Source organism: Lepidochelys olivacea (genome assembly GCF_965140295.1).
Source record: "Lepidochelys olivacea isolate rLepOli2 genome assembly, chromosome: 3".
Taxonomy (NCBI): Eukaryota; Metazoa; Chordata; order Testudines; family Cheloniidae; genus Lepidochelys; species Lepidochelys olivacea.
The window spans coordinates 2,897,784-2,921,917 of record NC_140413.1 but is presented as its reverse complement, the minus strand read 5'-3'; the positions used below and the strand labels follow the sequence as shown (position 1 = coordinate 2,921,917).

Sequence of the window (24,134 nt, the reverse complement as noted above, 5' to 3'; positions counted from 1 at the left end):
GAGAGAGATCACTTGATCATTACCTGTTAGGTTCACTCCCCCTGGGGCACCTGGCATTGGCCGCTATGGGAAGAGAGGACACTGGGCTGGATGGACCAGTCTGACCCAGTGTGGCCGTTCTTGTGTTCCTCACAATCTCAGCTCCTTCCTCTTCTTCTCCACCCCATCTGCCAAGCCCAGGGGGGAACCACTGTATTTTAACCCTCCCCCATAGTCCCCGGCACTCATACACTGAAACTCAATGGCCTGATCTGCTTGGCTCATTCTCCCAGTGGCTGCTCAGCTGCTGGCGTTCAGTTCTTTATGGAAGCAGCTCAATTCCTCTTGACGGGAGCTGCCACATCAACCAGCATCTCTTCCCTGCCAGCCATAGGCAGCTGGTAATGGAGGCTGGGGGAGGCTAAGATTCCCCAAAACTCTGCTAATTCTCCCCGCTGCAGCCCCGAGGCTGGGCTGTGGCAGGGCTCAGAGGTCCTGTGGGCAGCTCAGGCTCAGGGCTCAGTCCTGGCTGGCTGGCCAGGGCTTGGGGCTCCTCCAGGCTGCTCCAGGCACTGGCAAGCCAGCTGGGGCTCTGGACTGCTCTGGTCACCAGCAGGCCAGCCAGGGCTCGCAGATCTGCCGGTAGCCCAGCCGATCAAAGCTGGGGGGTGGAAGGAGTTGGGGGCAGAGCCTTGGGCAGAAGGGACGGAGCAAGGCAGGGCCTTGGGCAGAAGAGGCAGGGCAGGGGGCTAGCCTTCCCAAATGGGGAGTGCATATGCCCCCATGCTGCCAGCCCTCATGATCAGCCAGTGCTCCGCTCCACACGGATATACTCCATGGGCCGTGCAATTTGAGAACCAGTGATGAAGGCTAATGCAAAGCTGATGGTTCAGGGAAAGCAGACACTATGCACAGGCAGATTTGATGTTTCTGACTAAGGTTTTTATTTATTTAGGCTTGGCAGAATTTTAATTTTTTTTATAATGTTGATGGATAATATCAGTTTGTGTTTACAATATTTTTTAATTTAAATTTTCACAGTTGTGGAAAATTATGTGGGGAGCAGATAGTGGGGGCTCACACAGTGAGGACTTCATGACAGTTGACACTGAGATTCAGTTAAAGCTTTCTAACCATCGAAAACACAAATTGTCACCATCACATGCCAGAATAGCCAGAGGAAATAGCCTTACATCAAACTTGTAAGTTCTCAAGCAGCATCTTTCTGACGTTGCCGATCTGCAAACCTCAATTATCATCCGTTGAAATATTTTCCATCGGTGTGTCCGGGTGCAGTGAAACTGACGTTTACTGGCACCTGTAGATAAAAAGCTAATTCTTCCCAGCCTGTATTTATTGGCTGACCCAGATCATCATCACTGGCCCTTCTGCCTGTGATCCCAGTGATGGACAAGCCTCAGGAGCTTTGGAGGTTCTTGGATGAGCCCCCCAAAGTTCAGCTGCTTCTCCAAGTCTCTCTTCTTTGCCTCCCCTCTGGCCCCCTGGGCTTTCAACTTTCCAACCCAGCAAGCACCCTCTTGTGATCTTCCTGTCCAGGGATTCACAGGTCACAACTTCCTGAGAGAGCCTGTTCCATTGCCTGATAATCTATTCCAGTGCTGTGTTACTGAGCCGCAAGATTCCTGTACTAATTTCCATCCCTCTGCTGTTAGCCATACCTCTTGGACCTCCCCTCAAATTTCTCTGGTAGCTAAAGGCTTACACCTTTCATCCCTGTAGATGGTCTCTGTTAATGATGTGCAGTAGAAGTCAAACCTTGGCAGTCTAGGGGATCAGCTCTCCACCATACCCTGGGCACAGAACAGGAAGGAAGAGAAGACCAACTCTGCAGAAATTTACATCCATTTAGAGAGAGACTGAGGCAGCCAATTCCATGCTTTGTCTGGATTTATTTTTAGTGGATCATTTTATATGGTAAAAATGTTTATTATAAATTTCTCCTTAGCAGCAACAACCAAATGAAGAAGAGGCCAACCTCTGCCATGGGCTACAAGAGACCCATCAGCCAGTATGCGCGGGTGGCCATGGCCATGGGATCCCACCCGAGGTACCGGGTGAGTGCAGGAGCTGAAAGGAGGGGTGGAGTGAAGTCATTGCGTGGACAGATGGGAAAAAGGTGGAACCGATCTATGGCTGGGTGAATTGATGGAGGGAATGAGGGAATCAAGGGAATGGATCCTCTGAGAGTAGAAATGTGGTGGCTCCTTTTCCTGGGGTATAAGGCGTCACATCATCAGGAAGAGAAGTTTAGCTTTGTGAAGCAGAGCACCTGGATGGAGCATGTTCGAGGTCCAGCGTTGAAGAGCATCTCTAAGCTTGTGGGGTTGGAGGGGTTATCACCCACCTGACAACTACGCTCGTTGGCCTGGGAAGAGGAGCTCTGTTTGAAGGGCCAAAGGAAGCCAGCTCCCGCTCCAAGCCATGCTAAGCTCTTCACAGTGTGATACAGGAGGGCCAGGGAGCAGCGGGAGAGTGCTAGATATAAGTTTAAGGCTAATTAAGGCGTGGTTCACTGTAGACTAGGGAAGGTGGCTGCAGGTTAATTGGAGCACCTGCAGTCAATTAAGGCCTTGTTAGGAACCTAATAAAACCCCCTGCGTCAGGCAGATAGAGGGGGAGGAGGAAGGAGAGAGGACTGGAGCTTGGAGGTGTGTGGAGAGATTTGGAAGATCTGAGAATTGGAGTAAGGGAGACCCTGCCCAGTAGGACAGGGAGACTCCCTTCCCCACAGCATCTAAGGACTGAGGGTAACCCCACCTAAGGGGGATGAGGGTAAGAAACCCACAGGGGTTGAGAGGGGCTGGGACTCAGAGTGAGGAGCAAACCCAGACCCCGCCCCTGCTTCCCTCCTCTACCACCTTCCCAGGCTAGTAGCAGGGCCCTCAGCACCCAAGAGCAGGGGCAAAGGGTGGCATCTTAGCTCCCTGCCAAGAAAAGCGCAGGACCCACCGGACTAACATTGGCCATCTTGCCACAACAGTTTGCACTGTCTGCTTCCAGGTGAGGGGAAAGGTGCCACAGAGCAGGCTTACACCCACAGCATCTCCCCCACAGCCCTGCCAGCTAAATTCACCAGCAGGGGTATCTTCTCCCACCCCCACCAATCCTCTCATGGATCAGTAACTGGCTAAAAAAAAGGAAACAACGGGTAGGAATAAATGGTCCATTTTCAGAATGGAGAGGGGTAAATAGCAGGTCCCCCAGGGGTCTGTACTGGTCCCAGTGCTGTTCAACATACTCATCATCAATTATCTGGAAAAAGGGACAAAATTATAATGGGGTTCAAAAAAGAACTAGATAAGTTCATGGAGGATAGGTCCATCAATAGCCAGAAGCTGGGAATGGATGACAGGGGATGGATCACTCAATAAGTGACCTGTTCTGCTCATTTCCTCTGAGGCACCTGGCATTGGCCACTGGTGGAATACCAGATACTGGGTTAAATGGACCACTGGTTGTTCTGATGTTCTAACTCAGACAGCTGCTCGCTGGCCTGTGTGCAATGCAGTTGGGGCCTCTCAGTCCTGTCCCTCGTGGACGCATCATCACAAGTGGCACTAGCCGACTCTCTTGCAGGAGCTGAGGTTTGAGCAGGCCATGGAGAGCAAGCTGGGGTAGGTCGGAGTATATAAATGGGAGGCAGTGTATCTGGGGAGAGTGACCTACAGCTGCCCCGATAGAAAAAATCTCCTGCCCCCAGGACTGAGCCCAGCTTTTCTGCAGGTGATCAGTGGGTCTGCCTGTGCCCATGTCAGTGAATCCATTTGTTGGTGTTGTTTTCATCCTGTTCCATGAAGGCTGAGAACATCATGTTCCTGGAGCTGGATCTCTCTCCCCCAGCTGTGTTTGAGTTTGAGCTGACTGGGGACCAGGGTGAGCAGGACCCACGAGCTCTGCACCTTGAGAGACTGATGCGCCTGGATAGTCTCCTAGAGCGGCCGGCAGCTGCCAGGGTGAGGAAGTCCCGATCCTGGTGAGTGTCCGCTGGGGTGAAGTGAAAAACAGCCTGATTCTGATGCCTGCTGGCGCTCAGTGGGGTGAACGTGAGGGCTGAAGGGAGGCAGGGACCTCTGAACAGGGTGGAAGGGGCAGAGCGGAAATGAGCAGCTGTGAGGTCCCCACTGGTCTGCCAGGGAATAATTAATAACCAGTTGCATTGAAATAATAACCCATCTGTTCCATGCCTGGCACGTTTGTTACTGCTGGGGCGTCTGTTCTTCAGGCTGGAGAATCAGAGAATGAGGAAGCTCCAAGCATGGCGGAGGAGAGAAAGGCAATCCCCTGGTCTCTGCTTTAGGGTCCTTTCCCTGGTGAAGTGCGGGGGCGGGGATGCGCTTATGTGTACATCTGTCTCATCACCCCCCTCTGCCTCTATTACGTACCCACCTCCTGGGGACTGGGGAGGGTTCACTCGATGCCCAGACAGCACCGGCCAGAGGGAAAGTACTGTGTGCCCGTGCTAGGTTTTATTTTCGAATGCAAGCAGCGACCTCTGCCAATGCTCAGGGCCCCACAGAGATGACAAGCTTGTTACTGGACTGGTGGGACCTCATCCTGCCCAAGCCAGGCAGTTTCAAGGACACGGGGGCTGTTTACATGGCCAGAGCCCCTGCACAAGTCTAGAGCAGGTCTCTGTCCGTGAGGCCCTACCAGACTCCCTGCACTAGGGACCCGAGTCTCATCGGTCACAGCAAACACTGCCCAGCATTGCCCAGTCTTGACGCCTCAGCCAGCTTGAACCATTAGTCCTGACAAGCCCGTGGTTCAGGGCTGCCATCTTGATAAAGAGCCTGCACTGGTGCCAGGGCAGGAAACCGCTTTCCATCCGGCTTTTAGTGCAGGGTTAACAAGCCCAGCAAGAACCTGGGACCAAGATTTTCAAATTTGGAAGCCTAAAGTTTGGCACCTAAACTGAGTGAGTGCCCCAGTTCCTGGTGGCTAGACACTAACCTTAGTTTTGTGGCTGTTGTTAAACCAGTGTTAAAAGCAGGATGGCAATGACACCAAACATGTACAGGGTCTCCCATCCCACAGCCTGCAGCCTCCTCTGGCCTGCAGCGCAGCACCTAGTCCAGAGCCTGCCGGTGACCCCAGGAAACTCCGTGTGCCTCCCACGTGGGTATGAAGGGCCGAACTGACTCTGCTGGGATTTGACCCTGTGATTCAAAGGGCGTTTCGTGCTGATGCTGTAGCATTTATTCCATCCCCTCAAGCTTCACATGAGTTTCCTTTACAGCGACTCGCTGAAGAAAGTGGCTGGCGTTTCCAGTTAGGGGAGCTGGATGGGAGGCTGGGAGGAGGGAGAGAAGTGGGAGGAGGTGGGCGATGTGACAGGAGACCAGTTTTTCTCTTTTTCTTGTCCCACTCTCAGGTGCCAGACGCCCCGGCCGCTGCCACCCTCAACAACTCACAATTCCCTGGCGTCCATGTCCCAGCGTCCCCCCACGATGCCAGCTCATGAGTGACGCCCTGCAGCTCCTCCCTTCCCTTCCATCTTATAGCAAGGACTACGCCACCCATCACTGGCTGCTTCCGAAAACGCTCGGCTGGGGAAGGGGATTCCCCGCTGGCAGCCTCCCCGCCCGGTCCCATCTCGTCTTTGTCTTCAGCTACTTCTCGTGTGTGTGTGTGATTGTGTGAGACACTCAGCGTCAGTTCCCGGGGACACGGGCGCTGCCTCCCTCCCCGCCTCTGGATCTGTCACTTTATTTATTGATCGTATTTATTTATGAAGCGGATTGGCAATGCAGAGTTAGGAGAATAAGTTCAAAATAAGGCTCAGCCTAGGTGGGTGGTGGGCACCATGTAGATTTCTCCCTTCTACTACCCCCCATCTTGTTTAAAACAGGAGCCAGCCGCAGCCTGCGGAAGCTGCATTTTCATCGTGTCATTGGCATACTCCCCACTCCTACTGCACAGTCACCTCCTCGGGGCGGAAACAAGCAGACGGTGGGAGAGAAGCTCTGCCCTCTCTCTCTGATGGCTTTCTCGTGAGATGAGATCACTCAGAGCTCTCCATGGACTCCGCATATGGGGTGGTTGTTTGCTTTGCCAGATTCCCTGGGATACCCCACGAGACCCGTGCCCCGGTGAACAGCCGTTCCCACACGTGTTTGGGGATTTTCTGGCAGCTGGGCCTTGCGTTTGCTGGCCCCGGACGAAGAGACACTTCCTGTGCTCTATCAACAGTGGCAGCAGCAGGGACGTCTCCTTGAGTTCTGGGCTCAGCTCTCGCCCCTTGACGAACAAAGGGGGTGTGAATTAACCAAACCCAGCCAACGGGGGGAGCTAAAGTTTTCCAGTGATCCTGAGACTTTGCTCGCCAGCTGCACCTTTTGGAGATGGTTGGGCCTGCCCCATTAAGTCATCGGACATCCAACTTGGTTCACAGTCCCTCGTTGGGGTGGAGCAGCCAGTGGGCATCTCCTGTTCTCCCCAAAGAAGTGCACAGAGGCTGGAGAACAACATTATCTACTTGAAAACTGACCTCCCAGGTCAAAGCAGAAACGAAAATATCTACTGTCCCTGGCACTAGAGGGAAAGAATCAGTGAAGGGCAGATGAACACATTTATCCCATGCACTGGCTACCTGGACTGGGTGATACAAGAAGGTGTTAAACTGCTAGTCTCAAAAACATCTTTGGTCTGGTGCAGGGGCTGTGGAGGAGGGCAGGGAAGCTGGTAAAAGAAGGAGGGACAAGAGGCGAGGCACTTTTGTCCAGTCCTGCGGAGGAGGATTAAAACATGGCTCTGGCAACAGCATGGGTGGCTATTCTTAGAACAAAGTTCAGTGTTCCTGAGTGTGTCGACGTTCAGCTGAGGGCAGGTGCATCCTCACCTGGGACCTGGTTGGGTGTGCCAGGCCGCTGGGTGAGCGTAGACAGTTATGGGCTCTTGGATGGTTTGCAAATGTGCAGTGCTGGGGAATGGGATGGGGAGAGATCAAAGACCTTTGCAAGATCATAGTCGATGGGAAAGTGATTTATCGGGTTCACCTAAAAAGACTTGGATTATGAAATTGTCCTTCCACTTTTCCTGGTCTGAGGCCAGCACCCTGCTGGAGCAGAAGAAGGAGATGCGTCCTGGAATCCAGATGCCTGGGCTTGAACTAGGAAATCCAAGGAGAATATGAGGGCTGGCCCCATAGAGGGTATTGTTGTGAGACCAAGGGAGTTTCTTATTAGGGTCTGGCCACTGCCTGTCTTGTAGCCTTCTGCACTTACGGCTGCTTCCCTCTCTCCCTGTCTCTGTCACTGCTGTTTGCTTCTGCCAGGCTTTCTAGAACTTTCCTCTTCCAGGTGCACAGGTGTTGAAACCCACAGGCCATTGAATTGGGGTGGGAACGGAGGAGTGGGAAGGGCTGGGGCCTCACTCAGCTTTCAGAGGGGAGACACCAACAGCATCTTCTTTCAAAGAGTTTGAGTGCTACATAAAGCGGGGGGAGGGTCATTGCAGGGATCACTGGGTAGCAAATCCCTGCATCATGGGAATCAGCTAATTAGTCTCCCCAGATCGAGGGCTTCATTTGTACAGGTTAGAGAAGAGCAAACCACTGCTGAGTCAGCTTTCCAGTTAGCCCCCGGGTCACGGACGGGTAAAGCATGGCCGATGGAGTCCCTGGAACGCAACAACAGGGCTTTCAATCACTCTCTTGTTTCATACCATGGTGTAGCCCATGGAAGCCGCAGCCTGCCTTTCAGTGTGTAGCAGCCCTGCCCTGCTGCCTACCAGGCCCTGGAGTCTCAGCTGGCCACATGTGCTTGTTTAAAGATGAAGCCAGCTGCTACTTTCTCGAAGATGCGTTCAGGCTGCCAACCAGCCAGCATGGCGCTTCCAAACTGGGCCCTGGGCAGCGTGTAGGCCCCTGCTTCTGCGTTACTAGAGTCAACAATGCTTGTGCAGTATCACCACTAAGGCTTCTCTCGGGCTCGCCCCTTTCACCAGCTTCTGATGGAGGAAGGATGCCCTCATTGTGCCTTGCATCACTTCAGACGATGCGGGTGTGTAAAGCTGGTGAGAGAAGCCACAGCTCTCTGGCTGAGGTTAGAAACTAGCCCTGCCCATCTGCAGCAGGTAGAAAAGCTAACGGAGCACCCCAAAAAAGCACATTCACGTGAAGGATCCATGAGCTCGCATCCATGGACGATCCTCCATGGGACTGGGGAACACGCTGCCATAGAGCAGTACCTGTCACAGGGAGTGTCAGTGAGAGGAGCAAAGGGAGGTGAGAGTGAAAGCTGGGGTGCATTCATACTCTGTCTGTGGCCACGAAGATGTCCCTTCTCCAATGCCAGCTCCTTACCGAAACTATCAAAGACAGGCTCAGTCCCCTTCGGACTTATCCCCACACTTACAAAATAGAGCACTGGGCTGCAGGAGGAAGGATACAGACTGAAAAGTGGGGGCACCATGTACCCCCTTCAGATACGCTAGGGGCTCCCCAATTCTCCCATCTCCATGCTAAGTAATGGGACTGGGGAAGCAGAGATCTGTCCTAGTTTTGTGTGGATGCGGGGCAGGGGGGTGATCAGGTTTTGTGGGATGGAACTAGCTGAGGCTAAAAAGGGGGAGCTGCTGCCAGACTCCTTGTGGGTGGACAGTTCACTCTCTCCATCAGGTGCAAAAGTCTGCAGCGGATGGTTTCTCCTCATTCCTGCTGCCTCACCCTAGAGCTTGGCCCATAATGTTGTGAAGAAGCATGGGGGTCTGGGCTGGCTTAACCTGAGAGATTGGCTCCTTTATCTCACCCAGAAGCAGGAGACCTGCCTCAGGAGCTCCAAACTCATTAAACGTCTCTCCAGATGAGAGGAGAGAGCTAATGTGGAGGGTGAGCAGCTGGGAGTGATTGCATAGACAACATACCAGGTGAAGTCGCTTTTCTCTAGCACCGTTCACGGGGAGTGACTTGGGCTCCAACCCTCCTTCAGGGACAATGCTGCGGGGGGGGGGGTCAAAAGCAGCTCCCCACCCAAATGCACCCATGGCAAGTGTGTCCCATTCCCAGCTCCCAGAACAAAACCTCTTCTTCCCCTTTACTGAAGAGTACTCATCTGGAGTACTGTGTCCAGTTTTGGACCCCACACTACAAGAAGGATGTGGATAAATTGGAGAGAGTCCAGCGAAGGGCAACAAAAATGATTAGGGGTCTAGAACACATGACTTATGAGGAGAGGCTGAGGGAACTGGGATTTTTTAGTCTGCAGAAGAGAAGAAAGAGGGGGGATTTGATAGCTGCTTTCAACAACCTGAGAGGTGGTTCCAAAGAGGATGGTTCTAGACTATTCTCAGTGGTAGCAGATGACAGGACAAGGAGTAATGGTCTCAAGTTGCAGGGGGGGGAGGTTTAGATTGGATATTAGGAAAAACTTTTTCACTAGGAGGGTGGTGAAACACTGGAATGCGTTACCTAGGGAGGTGGTAGAATCTCCTTCCTTAGAGGTTTTTAAGGTCAGGCTTGACAAAGCCCTGGCTGGGATGATTTAATTGGGGATTGGTCCTGCTTTGAGCAGGGGGTGGGACTAGATGACCTTCTGGGGTCCCTTCCAACCCTGATATTCTATGATTCTATGAAGAGGAACTTGAACTAACTGAGCCATCTGCAGAACAAATCTCCCACCTTCCATTTCTGCGTTGCCTTTAACGCCCAGCCGTGGGATGCCTGATTTGCAGAAGGGTTGTGTGCGCCCCCGATGTAGCTTTAAACACAGCCCGAGAGAGCTGCTGGATTTTCATTCCAGTGCCAGAGCCTCCTCCTCCAGTAAGCGTGCTGGAAATTGGCAGAGCTAGACACAAAGGCCCCTGTAGGCAAATGCAGTTGCCCTTTAGCTCCTGTCCATCCATTTCTAGGACTCCAGCACAGGCCAGTTCTGTGGTGGTAGATACCCAGTTTTAGACACGCTGGCCTCTGTGCCTGCCCACCCACTCTTAGCACAGAGACGCCCCTGCTCTCTTCTATCGCATGGTGCATAGGGTGGGTAAGGCAGACACGGGTGACTAGCCTGTCTCTCAAGGGCTAAATACCATCTCCCACCGCCTCTGGTGCCGAGCCTGTTTGCCCTCTGGAGGTTATTTTCTGTGCCCTGGTGACGCACAGGACCCAGACAGGATTATGGCTGAGATGGAGCCCATGTGAAAACTCTCCAGCCGACTCAGCTGCTCTCGTTAAGAAACCTCCCCTGGGGGTTGGAAATTTGACACAGACACTCTGGGGTCACATCTCACCCCTTGGCCAGCTTTGAATTTTGATTTTGACCTAAGAAAACTCCGCAGGTGGCGCCCCCTGTTGATGGTGTGCAGACTGCGGGGGGGCGGGGCTGAGCTCTCAATGCCTAAGTGCCGCTTTGACGCATCTGTTGCGCGTGGACATCTGAGAGTCTCGCGCACGCTCTAGCTGCTGCTGCCAGTAACCTCACGATCTTCGTAGCACAAAAACCAAGCAAGGCTGTAAATAAATACTGGTTATTTAAGATGAGAACCACGAAGCTAGCCGTGGTGTCTGCCCTCTGCCTTGGTACGATGGGCTGGATCACTCCCACAGCCTCACTGCGTTGCTGCAACAACCTCGGGTGTATATTTCTATTGTTCTTTGTATGTTGGTATGTACGTGTTTCCATAGGAACGTATGTAGGTGTGTGTGGGCGTGCGTGTGTGTCACCAAGGGGACTAGTTACTGTCGGTGTGAGCGACGACCGGGGGCAAATTCCAGAGGGGGTTAGCAGGTTGGTATTTTTTTTTTAATTGATCAGCTGATTGACAAGGTGAGGGCCTTGATTAGGACCAAATTTTTGTGCCTGTTGTTATGGTGATTTATTTAGAAATCAAAAGTTTCCTGTACGGTGGCCCATCCTTGTCACTCTATACATATGAATATACAGGACATATTATAAATATATATATATATATTATACATACCGTGCTGGGAAAGGTCATTGTCCTCACACCCCCTCTGGCTTTGGATGGACACTTCTTCAATACTCTGTAAGGTAGCTTTGATGTGGTGCTGGAAATGAACAGAAAGTTCCAGCACCTTTCAAAATGGCAACAAGGACCACAATAAAGGAATGAGCATCATTGCAAAGAAGGCTGCTGCCTCATTCATTTGTGTTTTTTTCCAAACAGGGACCCACCAGAATCGTGGCAGGGTGACCCAAATAAATCCCCTACTCAACAGCTGCACACAGCAGAGCCGCTAGACAGCTCAGGGAGTTGGAATTAGGACATCTGGCTCTGCCGTTTATTCACTGTGTGAACCAGGGCAACCGTAACTGCTAACAACACTCATGCTGCAGCATTTTTACTGTGGCACCTTAGTAGCATTGCTGGGTGATTTACAGAAACACGGTCCCTGCCCCAAAGGCTTTACAGTCTCAAGTGGACAGAGAACGTGATGCCCGACAAAGGGTGGGGCTGAGGAAGGAGGGATGATGTGTAAAGAAGGGAACAGATGGGAGGACAAGAGTATAGAAGCAGGACAATATGGTCTGCAATACAAATAATACTAGGAAGGATCCACAGAGCACTCCAAGGCTGCAGGTTGAGGGATTGGGAGGATGGTGGAGTTCTCAGCAGTGATGGGAAAAGGGGAAGAGGAGCAAGTCTTGGAAGGAAAAACGAAAGGTCAGGTTTTGCCATTCTTTAGTTTAATTAAGTGTTGAGACACTCTAAGGAGATTCTGGGGCAACAAGAAGGGCTGAGAACCTGGGTGATAGGGAGAGGGCAGGGCAGGAGAAATAGAGTGGTGGGTTATCAGCACAATATGGCAATTGCAAGATTTAATTAATGAGGGCTTGTAAGCGCTCTGGGCGTTTCCCATGAAAGGTGCCATGAAGGGCAAAGGATTATTTCATGCCAAACATAGTTGCCTAGAGAATTCAGAACAGCCACCCTTGGTGATGTGCACGTTACATCCCGCACAAGATGAGAAAGTGACTTCCAGCAGGGAAGTACAGCCCAGTCACCAGCAATACTGGTTCCTGACAAAGTTTACTCTCAGTTTTGTTATATGAAGTTGTCAGGATCGTTTGACTTCCTCTGTGCTAAAGGCAGAGCTCCTGCAGTAATAGCAGATGCCATCTTGGATTAATGGAGGTGACATTTGTTCAATGTTTGTTTCCCTCTCTCTTCTGCCTCAGTCTCCCCACGCACACATGCAGAAGGTACAAGGGCACAGTCACCTTGAGAATATGCACATGCTTTCTAGGCAGTAACTGACTGTCCCTGAATTCTGGCGCTCTATGAATAACAAGGATACCTTCTCATAAATACATGCAATGCATAAACCAGCTAGCGCCTTCCATGTTTTCTGGGTGTGGGTTGCTTTTTTAAACACAAATCTACTGCTATTTCCATGATGACATGGTCTAGTGGATTTAACAGTACTTGAAAATTTCTTTTAAATTCACATCTTTTTCACTTCTCTGGAACTGCCATCCTTTATGGGGAAGTCCGATAGCATTAAATGCAAATAATAATAATACCCTTCCTGCAAGAGAACATAGGACAGGAAGGGACCTCCTGAGTCATCAAATCCAGTCCCTGCTATCGCAGGCAACCCCCTCACATAATGCCATTCGTAAATGTATCAAGCTCCAGCTTTAAACCAGAAGTTGGATTGTGTGGCCTCATTAATTGTATTGGGAGTTTGTTCCAGAACCTCACTCCTCTGATGGTTAGAAAACTTCTTTTAATGTCTAACATAAAATGTATTCATGGCCAGTTTATACCCATTTGTTCTTGTGTCAGCCAACACTGTTCTTTACTAGTTCTGTTCCCTCCCTGGGGTTTAAGTCCTGATGTATTTATATCAAACAATCATATCCCCTCTCAGCTTTCATTGTGTTAGGTTAAACAAGCCAAGCACTCTCAATCCCGTCTCTTAAGCTAGGTCCTCCATTCCTCTGATCATCCCTAGTAGCTCTTCTCTGCACCTGGGCCAGTTCACTTTCATCTTTTGTGAACATGGGTGAACAGAACTGTACCCAGTATTCCAGATGAGGTCTGATGTGCCTTGCACAATGGCTTTAATGCTTCTCTGGTGCCACTGGAAATACCTTCACTGATGCACATTGCGCTCACATTGCAGCGTCACATGGCTCACAGTCATTCTGTGGTCAACAAACACTCCCAGGTCTCTCTCCTCCTCTTGTCATTTCCAACCGATGAGCCTCCAGCTTACAGCAGAAATTCTTGTTGTTAGTCCCTAAGTGCGTGACCTTAGAACTTCCATCCAGTTTCTATTACTTCAGTCCTCAAGGTCTTCCAAGTCTTCCTGTGTAAGGGTCTGAGCCTCCTTGCTCTTGATAAAGCCGTCCAACTTTATGTCATCAGCAAATGTAATTAGCACACTCCTACTTTATATCCTGCATCACTGTATCCTTTCTATAGGATGGCTCAAAAAAAACCTACAGCAAGGTTATCATCCTCTATCAGAGAGTATAGAGTCTAGAGGAATTTCATTAGACCCCCCTATTGGTTGCTTCCTCATTAAATTCAATAGGACTTTTCCATAAGGGATCCAAGACTGTGGCCAGGATTTTTAACATAGGTGCTAAAGCTAGGCACATAAATTTACAATTAGGCACATAAATAAGTGACCTGATTTTCAGAGGTGCTGATTACACGCAACTCTTGTTAACTTCAGCTTTGCAGAAGTGTCCACTGACTCTAGGAGAGCCAAGATAGCCATCGAGGCAAAAAGAGCTGTGGTGAGCAGTACATGGCAAGGGAGCTGAGTGTAAGGGGAAGTGAGAAGTACGTGCTGTGGGCAGCCAATACAGCAATACATAGAGAGAAACATGCAGGCTTAGGGAGCTGAGCAAACAGCTACAAGCAATGCAGAGTCTAGAGGAGCCTCGGGAGGGATATGCCAAAACAGCCCAGGTTGGGGCAGCTGTGAGGGACACTTGGGCGTCTGGCTGGTTGTTGGGAGGAGCTGAGTCTCTCAGGAGGAGAGCTGATATGATCGTATGTAATCACTCCTGTCATTCTCTGAACACTGGTGGCAAGTGCCCACCTTATTCGGCTGGGGAGAGGCATTTGCAAGACATTGCTTAGAAAGATGGTTGGCGTGCAGACACGGGTCTCTCTCTTTAAGAGCCAGACACAGTCGGAGATTGATGTGCAGAACACATATGGCTCCCAAGGCAGGGACCGGATGCCTTAGCAACCGTGCATAACGTGGGCTCCCAGAAGAGCGTCCAGCTCTGCATGAAGCATTTTTCCAGCTCAGACTGTGATGAGGAAGCAGCATGTCTCATGTGACAAAAGTACACCCGCCATTCGTTGGTATAAGAAAGGTGTGACACACAGATGCGCTAAGCCTGATTTGGGTGTGTCCTACTGAACCCAGTCACGCCCTGTGTCCAAGGTATCAAAGGGTTATACTTCCTTCACATGGCAGAGATCAGTATCAATTGATGCCAGTGGCTACTGCTGGAACCAACCATAGCTAATCATGGGGATGCAGTATGCCTTTAATTGGCCAGGAGTCGGGCTCTCTACACCAGTGGTCCCCAACCTTTTCACAGTCACGCCCCCCCCCTTACCCCTGTCTGCCCCCCACCCCTGGGAGCTGGGGTTGGGAGCGGCGCTGGGGCCGGGAATGGAGCCACAGCCAGGGGCCAAGGCTGGGGGTGGGGCCAGGGCCAGGAGTAGAGCCATGGCTGGGTTGTGGTGGAGGCCGGCAGCCAGGGTTGGGGCCAGGGTAACCAGATAGAAAGTGTGAAAAATCAGGACGGGGTGGGGGGTTATAGGCACCTATATAAGAAAAAGTCGCGAATATTGGGACTGTTCCTATAATATCGGGACATCTGGTCACCCTAGCCGGGCCTGAGGGCAGAGCAGGACTGGGTAGTGTTCCCTCCCCACCCCCAGTGGAGGCTGACCTGTGCCCCACTGCGCCCCCCCCCCAAAAAAAACACCATTTCTCCATGCCCCCCTTGGATGGCATGCCCCACACTTTGGGGACCACTTATCTACAGGAAACGCACCCAGTTGTTCCCTGCTCAGTGTACACTGTGACTGGAGACCTGAAGTAAGGAGCTGAGCGTTGTACTGTTGGCAGACTTTGGGCCAATTTCGCCACTTGTACAACTTCGTTTCTGTGACTCCAGGCCCCGGTGTCTGTCACAGCTAGACAGTAGAGCACGGCCATCGTAAATCCAGCTCAGCTGTGAAGGACACGGGTGGGGAGATGTGTCCCCTCTCAACTTTTTCATATGTAAGATGGAGGGATCTGTTTGGGAAAGGTTGATGTAGTTACACGCTCCCCTGTTCTACTGGCCGAATGAGCAACCCAGGCCATGCCCTCTCTCTGGATGGTCTGGGATGGGACATGTACCGACAGGGCTCCAGGTTGCTCAAGCAAAGGCAGCTCAGCGCAGAGGCGCTCCCACCTAGTGGGACAACAGCACATGCGCCCACGATTTCCTGAGGAAGAAGCTGTGCAAGAAACCTTCAACTCCAGCAAGGCAGGTACTTTCTTGGTATCCTCACGCTACGTTTCCCTGCCGTGGTGCTGTGGTGACACCCAGTGGACTCTCTCCTGTATTACTTTACCCTGCAAGGCCTGTAGAATCCCTCCCTTTGTCACTTTGGATGGGCTATCACCAGCAGGAGAGTGAATTTGTGTGGGGGGGTGGAGGGTGAGAAAACCTGGATTTGTGCTGGAAATCACTTTAGATAAGCTATTACCAGCAGGACAGTGGGGTGGGAATAGGTATTGTTTCATATTCTCTGTGTATATATAAAGCCTGCTGCAGTTTCCACGATATGCATCTGAGGAAGTGAGCTGTAGCTCACGAAAGCTTATGCTCTAATAAATTGGTTAGTCTCTAAGGTGCCACAAGTCCTCCTTTTCTTTTTGCGAATACAGACTAACACGGCTGCTACTCTGAAACCCTCCCTCTCTGGCTCCCTAGATCTGTCTTTCTCTAACACATTCTTTCCTCACTTTCTCTTTTCTCTCTGTCTGCTCCTTTTCTTCTTCTCTCTCTTTCTTTTACTCCCTTATTCTTCCTCTCTAGCTCTGTCCTCAGCTCTCACCCTGCGATTTTGTCTCTGTTAATTAGGGATCCTTAGAATCATAGAATCATAGAATATCAGGGATGGAAGGGACCTCAAGAGGTCATCTAGTCCAACCCCCTGCTCAAAGCAGGACCAAATCCTTCTCATTTATTAATATCTGTTGCTAACTTTTGTTCTTGTGGATTGTTTTTCTAACATCTGTTGCTCTTAAATTAAACCATGGTTTGGATTAGGCATCCCCATAACCAGCCTGTGAGCTCCAGGAAACAAGTCACCCTGGCCCAGTTCCAGTCTGTCCTCTTGAGTGCTTCTCTCACCACTGGATAGCTTGTTAGACACTACATCCTGGCCTGGTTGCTCTTCCTGTCCCATACATCCTAGGCCTTGTGGGCTTTTACATTTCTAATTAATTTGTTTGCTAGATGGAGCATGATGGAATATTGCAGACACCTTGTGTCATTAGCCATACTGCTGGGCTTCATATTTCTGCTTTTAATATGAATTCAGCCTCCCCTCTGGGACCAATAGATTCTAAAGTTCATTTATTCACTGAACATGCTTACATCCCTTACACCTGGTTCTTGTCCGGGTCATTAAGCATTCCATGTGCAGCTGGAGAACAGCAGCCCTAAACAATACCCTATGGGAGAGTTGTAGTACAGAAAGCAAATCCTTCTATTTCTAAAGAACTCACCTTCTCTGTTCCAGGCTGTCCCAACTCCCTGACCCTTTGGTATGTGACAGCCTGTCTGTGGGAGATCGATTGCCGGTATCAGGTGTACCATGTCATTCTTCTCCTCCCCTTGCCTCCCTTGGGGCCTCTCAATTACACCTTTCAAGATCTACCACACAGATACTATGGTGATGAGCCATGTATTAGAACCTGAATGGAATCGTTTCATCCCCCATGTCCTCCCCCACAAGGGTTTTTTCTTTTTGCTGATGTGCTCTCCTACGAGAATATGCCAGACGCTAGTGAAATGTCCATTGTTTGTTTCCCAGTTTCATTCAGGATTGTAGATGCTTCTTTCCAAAAACAGTTTGGGTTCCTGTTTTGCTTTGAGGGCTGTATTGCTTCCACAACTTCAAATAGTTCTTTTGCAGCTGTTACGACCCAATGTTTGTCTCCCAGCCACCTTCACATCTTAATTCCAGATAAACCTCTCCCCACACTACGGGGGGGGGGGGGGGGGGGAGGTTGTTTTAGCTTTGTGACCTTAAATTGGCATGTTAATTTTCCTGGCTGGAGGGATCAACTCTCAATCCAGGTCCCTGTCTGCCCTGCACTTGAGTTTAAAGACACAGGGCTAGAGGTAATCTTATCATTCTGCCTTAACTTTCATTCTTCTTTATACCAAATATGAATTATTGGTAATGTAAAGGCATCAGTCATGATACAGTCTTGCTCCAGACTTCTACTAAGCGGGACAGTGCTGGGCTGTTGTATAAGGTGAATCTCTTTTTCTGCAGCCAGCCTCAAAAGTGATGACTTGATCCCCTTCTGGTGAACTATGCACCACTTCCTCTTGCACAGCTACAAGAGGGTCAGAGCTGAGAAGAATGACCTCTGAGGTTGGCTAACAAACCAAACATTTATTCTGAAGCAGTTTCCAAACGTCATTTCCATTCCAGCCACAGCACTGTATGTGTCACGTTGAGAGCTGTACAAATACTGAATTAAACAAAGATTAAGGAACAGTGTCTGCAGTCAGCCCCCTCAGTTCACCACCATGGCTCTGCACAACCTCTTTAGTCATTTTCTGGGAGCACTTGTGTAACAGATGTTGTAACCCAAAAACCTTTGCAGAATGCAAAAGTGTCACAACTGCTCATGTAAAGGTGCATGTGCTCAAGTATTCCTGCTGGAAATGGCATGAATTCTTCCGCAAATTTATGTTCACACCGCAAATTACTTCCTCCAGGCCTGATCTCCGCCTCTTGTTTATAAAGGGTGTGATCCATCAGGGAGCAGAAACAACACCATTTAACATAGGTCACCAATCCGGGATTGTGAATAGTGAAATAGCTGAAGTAATAGGGTGATGGTGTATACAAACCCCACACAGGACAGTGCAGGGCCAATGGCTATTGTGGGCTCAGTCGGGATTATCAGAGATGTCAGATTTGGAGGGAGGAACTTAAAAAGGGAAACCAGCATAGCTGGTGAAGGACGAGAGAGAGAAGAGCAGACCACCAGTCCTGCCTGCAGCCCCACTCTAGAGGAAAGAAGGGAGGGAGACCCTGCTGCTGAACCACCTCTTATGGGACTATTTCTCCAGATTAGCCTATGAGTCTAGGTAGGGTCATAACTTAACAGAAGCCCTTTGAGGAAGAAAACCTTAGCCCACCTATGGGAGAATTCATTTGTGTTAATTTCTTCCTGTGGTCACTGACAACCCTGAAAGGGGTGGACTCTTTGTGGCTCAGTTGGAGGGCTGAGCTGCTTACGACTGGGTTCAGGCATGGTGGAACAGCCAGACATCCAGAGCAGAGGCCCAGGTGAGGGCAGGGGGCCTCGCCCAGGGACTAAGGGGCACCCTGGGGAAGGAACCCAGTGACAACATGGTGGAGAATTTGGGCATGATCTTCCCACCCCTGGAGAAAAGGGAGTCTTGGGTGAGCTGGGCTTGTTGAACACCCTGGGCTTAAACTCATGGGTTGCTAAGAGAGTGACAACATGGATCTGGAATGTCTTCTGAAGTGGATGACCAAGACCCAGCAGCAGCATCTTGTGCAGCAGCAACAGGTAGTCTGGGATTTTGGGGGAGCAGCAGGAACAGCAGCAGTGGTTGATCCAACAGGCAATGGCACTGATATAGCCTCAGAGACTTCCTGGGGCTTCACCTCCAGGGCTGGAGACCCAGCCCCAGAAATGGTGGCTCACCATTGAGGCTTGTGAAATTGGGCCCCTCAGACAACCCAGAGGCTTTCCTCATGACATTTGAGGAAGTGGCGGTGGAAGAGTTGGTTTAGTTTGTGTTGGTCCTGATTTAGTTGGGGATTGGTCCTGCTTTGAGCAGGGGGTGGGACTAGATGACTTCCTGAGGTCTCTTCCAACCCTTATCGTCTATGATTCTATGATTCTAAGAGGTGAGGAGAGATTAATAAAATTGGGACTTTTCTATGAGGAGAGATTAATAAGACTGGGACTTTTCAGCTTAGAAAAGAGACGACTAAGGGGGGGGATATGACTGAGGTCTATAAAATCATGACTGGTGTGGAGAGAGTGAATAGGGAAGTGTTATTTATTGCTTCTTATACCACAAGAACTGGGGGTCACCAAATGAATTAATAGGCAACAGGTTTAAAACTAATAAAAGGAAGTATTTCTTCACACAACGCACACAATCCCCGCACTTTGAGGGGGCCCTGCAGGCCAGTGTGATTGGCCGGTGTGGTCAGTCCCGGAAGACATAGGAGTGGGAACGAGGGGTGCAGAAGGTGCTGCAGTACCCCTGGGCTCCTGGCTGCCACCCCACATGAGCGGGGCTCTGCTGCCACCCTGCACCCGGGACTCTGCTGCTGCCCTGCACGATCAAGGTCCCGGCTGACGCCCCATGCACCTGGGGTCTCGGCTGCCACCCCGCAGCAGCAGGCAGCCCAGCAACAGACCGGATCCGTCCTGTGGACCCAACTGCCAATGCAGAGCGGGACCCCCAAGCCAGCAGGGGCCGATATGTCCCAGGCCCCGCACCAACCTAGAGACGGACCTGCCAAGACTATAATAGGGTTGAGAAAAGAACTAGATACGTTCATGGAGGATAGGCCCATCAGTGGCTATCAGCCAGGATGGGCAGGGATGGTGTCCCTAGCCTTTGTTTGCCAGAAGCTGGGAATGGGTGACAGGGGATGGATCACTTGACGATTCCCTGTTCTGTTCATTCCCTCTGGGGCACCTGGCATTGGCCACTGTCGGAAGACAAGATACTGGGCTAGATGGACCTTTGGTCTGACCCAGTGTGGCTGTTCTTATGTTCAGTCCATTGGCCACCTAAGCAGGCCGTCTTGTTAACATCTTACCTGGCCAGGCCTGCTCCCCAAGGGCTGGATACAGCAGCAACATAAAACTATGCCCAGGTGAAACAGCACTAGTCCTGTGTGTCTGTGACTCCGAGCACTCCCGGATCTCCTCAGATAAGATTGGAGCCGGATCGGGCATAGCAATCTGAGCCCTCTTCACCTCACACCCTGGTATTTGGATGGGGCTCGAGGGTAGACCCCGGTGCAACACATCCTTAACCAGAGCAGGAAGGCATTCACGAGCGGCTGCTACCAAGCTAAAAGGAGCTCCTTCACATGATGGGCTCACCGCCATCACCACACACTGAGTGCAATATCTATACCTATTGTCCTCAACCACCTTCTCGATCTCAGAATGTCGGGCCTTGCCCTGAGCTCTATCCAGGTCCACTGACAGTGGTCAGTGCCTTTCTTCCCTGCATGCGCAGTGCCTCTGTGTTTACATACCCAACCACCACCTGTTTACTGAATACCTGCCCACCACTACTCAAATCCACACCCTTGTGGGACCTTAATCTTGTTTTCTCCACCCTCACAAAGCCACCCTTCAAGCCACCAGCAATGTGCTTCTCCTCCCACCTCTCCTAGAAGGTGATATTCTTGGTAGCTATTACCTCAGCTAGACGGGGCAGACCCCCCTTTACATTGTATTCCACAAGGACAAAGTGTCCTTATGGTTACAGTCTCAATTCCTTCCAAAAGTAGCATCAGAGTTCCACCTAAATCAGTGCATCCACCTACCTGTGTTCTGCCCCAAACCACACGCCTTCCACACGAACAGGCACTCCCTCGACGTCTGCCGTGCACTGGCATTCTCCCTCCACAGGACTCACTCCTTTCACTCATCACCAAAACTATTTGTGGCCATTGATGACCTGATCCAAGGGCCAAGCCCTGTCCTCCCAATGAATCTCCAAATGGGTCTCCGGGTGCATCTGCACATGCTACACACAAGCCAAAGTGCCCCTGCCTGATGGAGACATAGCGAACTCTACACGAGCACAAGCAGCCACATTGCCCTGCCTTGCGGATGTCTCATGGCAAGCTATCTGTCATGCCACAACCTGGCGCTTGGTTCACACGTTCACAAGCTAGTACACAAGCGGTGGCTACAGATGCTGCTGTGGGCCAAGCCAGACAGCACACTGCACTTCCTATCACATCCTCGCATCCACCTCCGCTCTGATCACAGTTCTCTTGTTACCCATGTATGGAATACATCACTCAGAGCAGAAGAGGAGGTTACTTACTTGTAACTGGAGGTTCTTCAAGATCTGTGGCCCCTCTTTGTATTCCAATACTTGCACAGTGGTAAGAGGGATACGGGAGAGACGTCGATCCACATGACCTATTATACCCTTGGCTGTGAGCACGAGGAGATGCATGTGCGGGTCAATGGACGCTGCTAACAAATACTTCTGGACTCAGGCGCATGGCTTGCCTGCGCACCCACGTATGGAATACAAATAGGGACCACATAGCTCGAAGAACCCGCAGCTACAGGTAAGTAACCTCTTTTTCACTGTGCAGTCAAAAGAGAAACATCACACACAATCTATAGCCTAGACTTATCAACAAGTCACTTTCTTACTAAGGTATTTCTCACCCACTGGTTCGTTCTTGCAGCACTTGTCCAGTTTAGAGAGCTGGGATCCACCATTCATGAGACAACTCCTGCTGGCCTCTGTAGTGGAAAGCTAGCAGAGCCAGTATTCTGAGGATTTCCCCTGCGTAGAGGAATCCTTGGGTGGCTTAGTGTAGAGGATGTGTCCAGGGTTAAGGGAGCTTGACTAGAGTGTACCGACACCCCAGCAATTCCTGGCTGCAATACTGTCCCTTGGTGCCAAGGGCAGACAAGTGTAAGTTAAAACAACTTGAGGACTGGACCATCCTCCTGTGGACAACCAAGCCCAAAGGGGAAGCTTAGGCTGAGGCATAAATTGTGTCCTTTTTGTCTAAGTTTCCAGTAAAGACAAAAACCGCGGAAGGGGTGAGTGTGACGGGATCCCCGGGGTACAACCTGCAACTGTGAGGCTGCTGAGTCCCCTTAAACTCTCCCGCCTGGGTTGTGTCTCACAATGCTATGCTAGTGACAAGCAATAAATATCTCCAGATGCTGGGATTGCTCAGCCGTCAACATGTGGAGACCCATACCCAGCTGAGTTGCATGAATGCTCTCTAAGCCAGGGGTTCTCAACATTGTTCTTTCGGAGCCCCCCGCCCCACCCACCAACATACTAGAAAAACTCCAGGGCCCAGCTCGGGGGAGGGAACTCAGGGCTCCGGGCCAGGGGTGGGACACTTGGGCATAGGCATAGTTTGACTTCTATTTTTTGTGGGGGAAGGACCGGTGGGGCTCTGGCCAGCTCCACACAGTGGGGTCCAGGGAGGGAGCACCACCTGCACCCCCTGACTAAACTCAGCAGGCCACCCACCTGTCTGGGGCTGTGTGCCGGGGGCTACTCCCCAAGGGCTCTGCTGGGCCCAGAGCCGCCCGGGTAGCTCTGACTGCCTGTGTGAGCAGTCAAACGGGGCTGGGGACTTAGGAGCACCAAAACCCCAGGCACCAGCAGCAGATGGGGGAAAGTCACGACTGCCCACTCCATGGCACCACCAGCCAAAGGAGCAGCTGCCCCACACTGCCTGGCTCCAGCTTCCTCACTAGGACCTGGCCAGAGGGCAGGGCCTGAGGGGTTTAGGGGAGGTGGGTGGTGGAGCTGCCCTCAGGACTGCCCCACTCTGGGTAAGACACTGCAGTTTTGGAGAGGCAATACCCTTGTGCCCCCTCAACTCTGCCCATGGACTCAAGGTTTCTGCCCATGTTGGGGTTTTAGCAGAGGTGGGAAGAGCTCAGGGTTTCAGCCCTGTGCTGCTCCCCACTTCAGCCCTGTGGGGGGCATTGGTGCTAAGGGCACCAGGTTTCAGCAGTGGGGCTCTGCAGCCCCCCCGAAAGGGCTCACGGACCCCCAGGGGCCACAGACCCCAAGTTGAGAACTGCTGCTCTAAGCCACTCATGAACTGTATAAAGAGACACCAGGCAATCTCTCCAGCTCCCAGCCTTGCATCCCAGTAATGTACCATCTTACACTGCTCAAGACCTTCTCTTGAACAGTGCAAGCTCATCAATTAGTTCACCACTTCATCAAAGAGAAGTGGACAAGCACCAGTCATTGTAATCTGAGCAGATTCCCCAAGAACTTCAATCAAAAACACACTGTTTTAGATAAACTATAAAACAGATTTATTAACTACAGAGAGATAGATTTTAAGTGATTATAAGTGGTATGCAAAGAGATCATAGCTGGTTATAAGACATAAAAATAAAACCACAGTCTAAATTCTACAGACTAAGCAAGATTTGAATTAAGCAGTTTCTCACCCCACTGGATGTTCCAGGCAGTTTACAGTTCTTAATACACAGGCTATATTCCCTTTCAGCCTGGGACCAATCTCCCCAGTTCAAAGTCTTTGTCTTCCAAATGATCTTCCAGGTGTTGAGATGTGGGAGGAGAGAGGCCAAGTGGTGATGTCATCAACTGTCATTTATGCTTTCTCTCCAGGTGCTAGAAAGATCCTTACTGCTATTAGATGGGGGTTAGATAGCCCACATTTGCACATACCCTCTCAGAGGAGTCTCTGGGAGAGTGGATTTTTCTTGATAGGACATCAACGCCTGTCTAGCCAATCTAGATGTAGATCTGTCTTGGCAGGGTTAGTTGCTCCTTTGTTGCTACTGAAAGGCTGGCTGTGGGTGTTTCCCACATTCCACATATTTTGGTAACAAACACACAGCAATACTTCATAACTTCACATAGAATGATAGTACAGACAATTCAACAGGATAGTAATGTTCAACAAATCAAGACTTTTTAAATTACACTCACAGGGTGTACTTTGTACAAAACAGATGATAATCATATCACAGTGATGCATATGGAGGTTCCAGGGTGCTATTTTATGATAGAGTGTCAAACCTCCCCCTTTAGTTTACTGTTAGTGTGTTAGACACTGACAGAGGCAGTGTGCCCAAGGTTCTCTTTAGTTTTTGATAATATAGAATCATAGAATCATAGAATATCAGGGTTGGAAGG

The 24,134-nt window shown here is 50.7% G+C and overlaps 1 protein-coding gene across 2 annotated transcripts in view; it reads left to right on the top strand.

Annotated features, from left to right (window-relative positions):
• KIF3C (kinesin family member 3C) overlaps positions 1-11,080 on the top strand; it is a 65,244-nt gene extending 54,164 nt beyond the window's left edge. Inside the window, exons 6-8 of one of the 2 annotated variants that reach the window (XM_084622803.1) lie at positions 1,949-2,054; positions 3,798-3,973; positions 5,372-11,080. In XM_084622803.1, the coding sequence (XP_084478929.1) occupies positions 1,949-2,054; positions 3,798-3,973; positions 5,372-5,465 (376 nt within the window). In that variant the 3' untranslated portion in view covers positions 5,466-11,080. Of the gene's footprint in view, positions 1-1,945; positions 2,055-3,797; positions 3,974-5,371 lie in introns of both variants that reach the window. The other variant, XM_084622802.1, reaches the window with a different exon arrangement.
• The last annotated feature ends 13,054 nt before the right edge of the window (positions 11,081-24,134 follow it).